Here is a 9,968-nt window from a genome sequence, read left to right as displayed (position 1 = left end):
AAAAAAAAAAAAAAAAAAAGAAAACTTCTCTTACAATGCCATCATGAAAAAATCTAAGGTCATAATTGTCCCTCCTTTTAAGTACCAAATTGCTCTTAGAGTACCATCCAACCGCAAATCATATGAAGTACGAAACTACCCTTATAATCACATCCAACTGCAAGAAAGCATAGTTCGATATTTTGATTTCAACCAAACCAAATTATTTCGGATTTTAGTCAAAATTTGGTACATTTCAGTTGGGCATTTGATCATATTTTTGCCCAGAAGTTTAGGGAAAGCCTAATTAAGCATCTCAAAACATATTTAAACATCTAGATTGTAGAAAAAGAAAATGGAAGCTTGGATTTGGACCCTAAGTTGGTGATGTATTGTATGTTTCGGTATCCTTTCTCTTATATAGCCTATTATACACATAACTTAGCACTAGAAAACACAACATTCAATAAAAGCAATTGTAATATGTATTATGAATGGGAAAAAAAATCATTCAATAGTACACCAATTAAAAAGTTTCATCATTGACAAGTAATAGTAATTGCCTATTTAAGCATGTTTATATATATTTGAAGCATTAGATGGAAAAAAGAACACTGAAAGTGGTAGTTTGGCATTCAATCCTATGACATATGGCAGCTATGTCATCCTCTACCTAAAGAATCTCTCAAAGTCCATCCCAAAAAATCTATAGGCAGAAAATTTGACCAAATGATGCTTCAAATCCACCCAAATGTAGAACTAGGTAATTCACAATTGACCACCAAATCTTGATTCAGAACCAAAATGAATGACTTTTGCAAAAAATAAATAAAGAAATGAGTGTTTTCTATAATAGTTCTGAAATTCTCAAGCAAAAGAGGGCGATATCTAGATTCATTGAAATCTTTCCAAAATTAGCCAAAATTTCACCGAAATAAGTTGAATGACCAAAATTTGAGCCGAAATACTAAAAGTTAGGTTAAAATCTGGTACGCCAGTAGAGTTGACCCCTATTGCATTTTAGGGCTTCTCGAAACCAAAATATTTCTCAAATTTTCAGTTATTTTGACAAATTTCAAACTATGCAATAAAGTGATGGAATATCTTCACCATGGATGAAGAGAAACTCAGCCTATGTTTATTTCAAACTCTAATAGTATAAGACAAGGAAACATATACATCACCTTTTATGTTTAAGCATTTCTAATTATATTAGCCAGACAGGCACACTTTAACCCCAAGGGGGATAGCTCAGTTGGCAACGACCAAAACCTCAATTAAGAGGTCATGAGTTCAACTCTCTTTGGGGCCCTACCAATCAGGAAAAAAGGAAAAAAATCGGCACACTTTCTCAGCAAACCACTCAAAAGTACCAAGAGAAAACGAGCAAATCTATTGAATGAACATTATCTTTGGTATTTGAGCCGGCATAAGGACAGAACAAGCTTTTGACAATTGGAGACATAAGTTACATCTACTACGCTTAGGATTTTTTTTTTCAAGATCATATTTGGTTATGCATAAATCATGGCACCTGCACTTCAGCATGAGGAAAGAATGTATGTAGGTCATCCAAACTGGGGCAAATCTAGTGAATGAACATTATCTTTGGTATTTGAGCCGGCATAAGGACAGAACAAGCTTTTGACAATTGGAGACATAAGTTACATCTACTACGCTTAGGATTTTTTTTTTCAAGATCATATTTGGTTATGCATAAATCATGGCACCTGCACTTCAGCATGAGGAAAGAACATATGTAGGTCATCCAAACTGGGGCAAATCTAGTGAATGAACATTATCTTTGGTATTTGAGCCGGCATAAGGACAGAACAAGCTTTTGACAATTGGAGACATAAGTTACATCTACTACGTTTAGGATTTTTTTTTTCAAGATCATATTTGGTTATGCATAAATCATGGCACCTGCACTTCAGCATGAGGAAAGAATATATGTAGGTCATCCAAACTGGGGCAATCATGGATGGTCAAGCCATGCTCATTAGCTAGATGCAAGAGGCATATAAAACACAAATGGGGGGAAATATCCTTACAAGCTGCAGCTTGGCACTCATCAGGAAAGCTTCCCAATACATGCCTGAAGGATACCATAGTTTTGGGATCCTACAGACAAAAAGAAATGACACAATTAAAACTAATTATGATGGAATTATGAATCATAAAAGATATCATAATGTGTTTCCTAAAAAGAAAAAATAGGTTGCAAGTGATCATCAGGGTAAGTAATGCAACATTTTTACTCCAATTAGAAATGGAGAAGATCCTTGAGGAACGTTAAAGACCATGGCAATGTTTTGGAACAAAACCCATAGAAGAAGCCACGCCACAGTCACTGATTCTCATTCAACCATGGGTCAAACATATATTCTTGTTGGAAAAAATATATGTAGGGCATCCAAACTAGTTGAAGGTTTTCAGAAAATGCACCTCAAGGATGGCCCACCCTTGGGATACTAATTCAAATATATATACTTGTTGCCTCTTGATTTCTTTGAGAATATCAAGGACTAATGAGCATGGTAGAGGCTTTACTGAGTATCTTTATCTGCATGAATTAGGCCAAATGGAATTTTCAATTATCTCTCATATTGTTTGGACAGTTTGACAGCTCAATAACCATATATGGAATGTCCACCCTACAGATATTCCCACCTACACCAGTATGTAGCAACATTACACCTTGCACCTTCGAAAACCAATAAGTGAACAAATTTCTCCTAATTGGTCAACCTATTGGTAATCTATCGCCCCCCATCCTCACCCCCTCTTTGCTTCCCCTGGGGAAAAAAAAGGTACCTTATATTTTTAAGTTTGTTATTCCATTGGTGGAAAACTGTAGAAAATGACCTATAGAACAAAGATTTGCATCAAGAAACAACTAGAATTTTGTTAAAACACAGGTTTGGAAGCATGGAACAGTGTTATAATGTGGCTGAGTTTTTAGATAATAGGGAACAAATTTGGTTTAAAAAAAAAAAGGAATTTTATTGAAAAATTGTAGGCCAGAAAACTAGGGTTTTTAAGAATACATGTGGTGACAGAACCAATGGTTAAGCGCTAGAGGATTTTTATTGAAAATTTGTAGCAGGACAGGAAACTAAAGTTACATATGATGACAGAAATTGTTAAGCACAAGATTTGAATGATGAAACCTTTTTAGATTATAGAGTTGACAATATATAGAACGGTAGAATAAACTAGCATTTTTCATGGAGAAATTTGATAATATGATTAAAAACATATAAAAAAAAACTTCAAAGTTTATCGGGTTTCCAGGGTTCTAGGTGGAATAACGCTATGGGAATGAAAATATGGCAAATAAGGAAATCTTTGATCGGATGTGATAGTGGTTTCAGTCTTTCAAGTAAAAAGATCGAAGTCCAACAGGTGAAAAGCTCAACCCTTGCTACCCGTAGTTTATCACTAGGGTTTAGGTGCTACTGTGCCGAGGTTTCGTAGGAAGTAGAACTTGGATTGACTTGGTTAAGGAGTTGATGAAGGTTGAGGTGGTGGAAAAATAGAATTAACTAGAAGTAGCAGAAAATCTGAAAATAAATAAGAAGAAGAATAAATAAGAAAACTCAAACAAATACCAAGGTATTCAGAGCAATTACACAATTTTCAGAACGTCTATTATTGCTACTGCTTTATAACTTAAAGAAATTCTTAATTTTCCAGTAACAATTTGAGAGTTATCAATTACGAAGCGTGTGGTGAGATTACGCCAAATCCTAGGTGTTGGCCTAAATTAAACCTATTGTTATTCAATAAACCCCCCCCCATTACTCATAAGACCAAATAGGTGCCACTCTCTCTCCCACTTAATAGTCTTACCCTAGAATCTTACATAAATGATCAGTTAGGATTGCCATCTACATATCTATGTTTGCAAAGATATTTAAGTATATAAACCATGCAGCATTTACTTCTTTTCTTAATACATCTACGTTCAATTTAATCTCAACATGATACATATTGACACTGGTAGTAGATATGATTGGTAATTTCAAGCTCCTAATTTCTGATTTTGAGATTAATACTCTACTCTTTGGAGTCTTTTTATTGTTAACGAATTCATTGTATTCTTCTTCACATACACCTGAATAAATTTATCTGCAATGTAAGACTTAGATAATATGTGCACATAGCTAATAACAAGACCTAACATAGGATTCTACTGGCAATCATAATAAAATGTAAAGTTGGAACAAGAAGGCTAAAGAAATCACATTGAAGTCTATTGATAAAACTAGAATAAAGTATGGTTATGCTTCCATGAGACATTGCTATACATGTGCATGAGTGCCCTTTATGCCATAACAAAGCCCAAATAAACAGTAGAAGATCAAGTAAGTCAAATAACTCTTGTACATTTCTGCAAGAATTCAGTTTTGTCCATTTATTTATCTTAGATAAACTATGATTAGAAAATAAAAAGCAATTCAACCTCTCAAACATTTTAGGAGAAAGAACAATAATGTAAGCAACAACATAATGATGCAAAAGCAAATAAATCAACTTACAATTTCAGGCATCTGTTCGGATTCTCTCATGTGGCTCCAGAGTGTTTCTTTTAATGCATGAACATCAACTTGCTTAGAGGTTTTATCATACTGGACTTCAATTTTGTTTACCCAGTTATTAAAAGAAGAATACCACCATTAATGTCAAACAGCAACAGAGTTTAATCATCTTCTGCACAGTACACCTAGGATGCAGTCAGCATGCTCAGGACATCTGCACTTGTCCTTGTTGTCCCATGTCTTTTTGGCTGTTTTTTATTCATAACATCACTTGGGCAGAAAAAAATAGACGTCTGGGATGGCCTGGATGCCTGGCAGGACCCCTGACAGTCCCAAATCAACCCACATTTTTAAAAACATTGATTTTTCTCCTCAAATTAGAAGACAGGTAAGATAACAATATTAACCTTTAGTAAGTTGTTAAAGATGTAAGGTACACTGACTTAAAATAAAATTGATGAGGATGTAGGCTTAGATAAAAAAAAAAAATGCAGAGTCATGAATTGGGATGCTGTATGTCACTAACCGAGCTATGCAGCAAAAGACCAGCATGCCTAGTAGAACTGCTTGGCAAAATATAGGTTTTTACACCCACAACACTCTTTTTGTTGCTCCATCACCTCCCCAGGATGTCATGATATGGCAATCCCAAAGAAAACATTCAATGTAAGATGCAGTCACTGTTGAAGTGTCTGGTAACTAAACCAAGAAAATGATATTGAAGGAATGTGATTACATGAATGCAGACCCACCTGGCGTGGCTGAGAGATAAGGGTGGTTGAGTCTTCCACATCACTTTGAAGATTTCCATCATCGAATTGGCCATCAACCACACTATCATTGCCCCATGATGGAAAGGATCCAGAATCAGGGCTTTGCTGCCCTGGCTCATCTGAGAAAAGAATAAAAGCATGTTAAAAGGTTATATAATAAAGAGGTACTGGTTTAGAGCATCAAAAGCAAATGCAAATTATTTCCTCTTCTGTTTTTTCCCCCTTTCCCTTTCAATAAATAGCCACACTGGTGTCTTGAACAAAGAAACAATAACACAGTACACTTCATTTTAATTTGAAATCTGAAAAACTGTATTACCAATCCCAAGATGAACAAATAAGAACTTTAAGAAAGAATGTGCATTTAAACTTGCAATCTAGGACTACTGAATGCCATGGAAAAATAAGTACCATCAGAACCTACAAATTAATGAGCCCATGATATATCGGTTGGATATTAACAATAACGTCCACAATGGACCCCTCATTTTTAGTAAATTATGATACATTAAAGCAACGTTAGAATTGTGTATCTATATGAATAAAATTTCATGAAAATACCACATTAATGTAATTGAAATCAACCCCCCCCCAAAAAAAAAACGGCTATTAAGGTATGGAACGGTCACATAATTATCAGTAATTACAGTTGCATCAAATTCAGAAGAACATCAACCAAAGGGGGAAAAAATAAGAAGAATTAATTATTTAAAAAGGATTGTGATGCAAAATTTCAGCAAGAAGAGATGATGGGCCCATTGCTTTGGGTTTGGTTTAGTTTTTTGGGTCCAACTGAACCTATGGTTCAAGTTTGATTTAAGTTAAAATTAACTTGAGTGCCCAATGGGTGGGCCATGGGTGGAATATTTTGTAGTTTACTATTGTAATGGGCCAATTCTTAAGCCCAAATATTAGGGATTTAAGTCCTATACGGGATTAAGTAATTAGTTTTTAATTTATTGAGTTCGAGAATGTGTTAGTCTCTAATTTGGAGAGGTTTACCTTTTAAAGAATCTTAGGTTGTAAGGAATCCTCCTTTCTCTAGCCTTTGGATTGCTGAGATTTTCTAAAGTCATTAAGTAGTAGTAGACCCCAATATGAACTTAATCTGTCCCGCAGATAAAAAATGTATGGGGTGTAACTAAATCTGATGCCTAGTTGCTATGTCTTTTTAGTTGCTGAACTATGGTTTCTGCAAATTGGATTAACTTGAGTTTCATCTATTGTGTTCTACACAATGAATGGATGAATCACTATGGTGCTGCTCTGATTTGAGGTTGCTAAGTTACAGCTTTGTTTCCATTTCTGTAACTAGTTACTAATTGGATTCACTTATTGGAACCAAACTAAGAGAACTTGAAGGACCTAGGGATGCCTAATTGTAATAGTAGTTTGGGGCTGATCAGGATTCTAGTTTGGGAGATATTGCAGAACTTGTATTGCTTGTTGGGTGCTCCAGCGATTCTACTGTGGGTAGGATTCTGAAATCTACTATGGTGTTGGATTGAATCAAAACTATACAAAATAACCAAAAACAGATCAAGGACTGCATTATCCTCATCAAGGTGCTCCGTATGCACAATCATTGCATGTGCAATTGGGATATGCTCTTCAACCTCTAGCGACCACAATTCATTAGCTGCTGGTGAAGAAATATCAAATGAAGCCACCATCAAGTTACTTGTATCAACATCTAAAAGAAAACAACAATGTGGGATAAGCTTCACTAAGCCCAGTGAGGAGTGGGAGCATGAAAGCATACAATTAATAATGATGCAATACATGAATTATTGTTTTTTGGTTGTCATTGTTAGCAACCTCAGCCACATGGTAGTGATAATGTGGCCAGTTGGGGTGTGTGGTGGCCGACAACGATGACTTGATAGCATACGATATCTTTGATGAGATGGCAGTAGTGTATGATGTGTTTGAGTGGTTTGGTTCATCCATGGTAGGTGGTGTGGATTTCCAAGCCTGAAACTAGTAACTTTGATCTGTTTTTACTCGGGGGAATTTTCATCATTGAAGATGAATTATTTGGAAGACGGATCCTACATGACCAATGCGAGCATAAAGCACCCAATTTTGTTCTATTTTGATATCGGATGAAGAAAATATGCCTTCCACAGTTCAACAACATTTTGGTCTCTTTTTTTTTTTTTTTTTTTGCTAAGTCTATTAATAGGGTGTTCTGAAAGTTTGTATAACTTCAAGTTTTGGTCCATACCCTTTTCGTGGCTCAATCTAAATCCAGTGAGATAATTATGGAGTTTTCGGTGGAACTGGTCTGAAAAATCCAAATTTTGGTTTAGAATTTGCTCTTGGGTTGGTTGGGGTTTCTCAATTTAAAAAATGAAGCGTCTTTTTGTAATTTTAGAAAGTTTTGGTCAAAGGGTCAAAGGGCCAAAGGGCGTTTCGGTATATATTCTTTAGATCAGAGGGGGCTAGAAGTATTAGAAAGAATATGGAAGCTTCAACCAATAGAAGTTCGAACAATCAAGATTAAAGATTAAAGATCCTTTATGTGAAAACTATAATCCAGATTTGAGGTGCACATTGAGAATTGATTCAATGGCTGAGATGTGCCCCGCACCCTCGCACTCCACCAGGCACCTTACGCAGCCTGACAGATTTCGTTTGGGGCTTTCTCATTGGGCGAATTTCAAATGGCCATTACTTTTGATCCACAAAGCAAAATTGGTCCAATCTTTCTTAATTTTTAATCCTCTATCCACTGGAAGGGTTTGAACTTAGTTTGGGGTTGAATAAACACATGTTTTTGAGAGAGGAAGTCTCCCCCTTGTTTATTTGCCAATAAAATAGGGTGTGGGTGCTATCAACTATAGGTGCAGTTAAAGTAGTGTATTAAGTAGGTATGAAGCCTTTACAGGCACTACTCTGAGGACATAGGCATCTTTCCGAACCTCGTAAAATTCCCTGTGTTGTGCTTGTGAATCTCTAGTCGGTTTTTATTGCCTAGAAGTACATGGAGTGTGGAATGGATGTGCATCTATTTGGACGTAAGAGCAACAATTTAGGATTTTTAGGTGGAGCAAAAATCTCCATCATTTCTTTGTCCAAGGATTTCGTGAAATCAATATCTACTTCTGCTTGCTTTCTGTTCCTGGATCTCTTAGTTGTTATGGGTGATCCATTTTCTGAAACAAAAGCATCCACTGAAACAGAAATTTTTATCTCAGATTAAATAGTGGAATTGTTTGCATATGCATCACCTCATTTAAGAACATAAAGAGATAGCAAAGTCTTATTTTCAAACCCTACCTTTAGCCTTCCGATACTTCCAATGGTCTGGACCAGCCCAAGCATTCTGTTTCGTAGTCAAACCCAATCCTAAATACAAAAAACCAGCAACCTTCTCAAATCTGTCATCTACATCAGGTTCATCAAATGTGTATGGATCATTTTCCTGCAAGAGTAAACCTGTATTAGTCCAAGTGATCCTTCAACTGTTCTTTTTTTTTTTTTTTCAGGGAAATTATTAAGTAAAGGGAGAGCACTACTGAAACAACTTAACATTTTACATATAAAACACACCACATGGTGACATGGAAAACTAGGATTCGTCTCATCAATGACACTTGCTTTGTCATCATGATCGGATACCCAAGTGTTACAAGTCACAAATGCATCATCGTTCAACTCAACTCGGCCATCAACAGATGCAACAACATGATCAGCAATTTTTGGGCCAACAGAAAATGAAATCGATTTCCTTTGATTGTCTTTGTCAAACAGAGCGATAATATCCCTCAGAGTTGGCGAAATGTGATCCTCTCTGCACATGTTGACAACCATCTGCTCAATGTGTACTGCAAATATGAAAAGGAATCAAGAAGAAAGAACTGTCTTATTTGAGCTAATGCAAAAGCAAAGATCAGAACCATCTCATCTGCAAATGTGACACCTTTTACAAATGAAAGGTCAACCATATCCAAGGTATCATTTCGAGTTTCATTAGCCATACATTTCCCTGGTGCTTCCATTGAATCAAAAAGTACCAAACAGCCACCATATACTCCAAGATCATTCAATAGAAGACCCTTGGCACCCCCTTCGTCAAATCGTGCAGATGTTTGATGATACAGAGGATCCACTGCAAATGCAACTAAAGTGGGGGATAGGGGTGAGGGTGGGGGGAAGAATATTCTAACTCATATAAAGGTTGTCTATTCATAAAAGAAATGAAATAGGAAGGCAAATTACCATCAAACTTTTTCACATTAAGAGCGCGACACCTGCATGTATTAAAAACAGTGAGGCAATCATCTTATGTACATTAACATATTAATAAATAAAAATATATTGACCTTCCTCTCTTCTTTCTTAGAACGGCCCTCATCTTGTACAACACTGCCATTATCAGTCTACAAAACTGCTTCTGTATTGTCATTTAACAACATGAAAACACTAGCAAACATTGAATGGGAAATGAGACACTATGCAATCATGCATCTCATTGTTGGAATAAAAGATATATCTTCACCAGTTAAAAAAAAAAAAACAAGTAACGATGACACAAATATGAGTCTTAGCCTTTAGGCACCAATACCTTTCCCAAGTTTGATAACATTGGTGGGTGGATCTGGTGTGGAATCAGAAACAGAATAGAAGGGACACTACAGTACTAAAGATTAAAAGATCACCTCTGTTT

The 9,968-nt window shown here is 35.9% G+C and overlaps 1 protein-coding gene across 1 annotated transcript in view; it reads right to left on the bottom strand.

Annotated features, from left to right (window-relative positions):
* Window positions 1-1,349: 1,349 nt before the first annotated feature.
* LOC122059128 (condensin complex subunit 2-like) overlaps window positions 1,350-9,968 on the bottom strand; it is an 11,585-nt gene continuing 2,966 nt past the window's right edge. The window contains exons 6-13 of the mRNA XM_042621819.1: window positions 9,625-9,695; window positions 9,521-9,552; window positions 9,222-9,422; window positions 8,831-9,126; window positions 8,579-8,723; window positions 5,276-5,415; window positions 4,524-4,634; window positions 1,350-2,103 (exon numbers count right to left, since the gene is read on the bottom strand). Of these exons, the coding sequence (XP_042477753.1) occupies window positions 1,897-2,103; window positions 4,524-4,634; window positions 5,276-5,415; window positions 8,579-8,723; window positions 8,831-9,126; window positions 9,222-9,422; window positions 9,521-9,552; window positions 9,625-9,695 (1,203 nt within the window). The 3' untranslated portion in view covers window positions 1,350-1,896. The remainder of the gene's footprint in view (window positions 2,104-4,523; window positions 4,635-5,275; window positions 5,416-8,578; window positions 8,724-8,830; window positions 9,127-9,221; window positions 9,423-9,520; window positions 9,553-9,624; window positions 9,696-9,968) is intronic.

Source organism: Macadamia integrifolia, chromosome 13 (assembly GCF_013358625.1).
Source record: "Macadamia integrifolia cultivar HAES 741 chromosome 13, SCU_Mint_v3, whole genome shotgun sequence".
Lineage (NCBI taxonomy): Eukaryota > Viridiplantae > Streptophyta > Magnoliopsida > Proteales > Proteaceae > Macadamia > Macadamia integrifolia.
The sequence above is the reverse complement of the archived record's forward strand: the minus strand, read 5'-3'. Positions and strand labels throughout refer to the sequence as shown.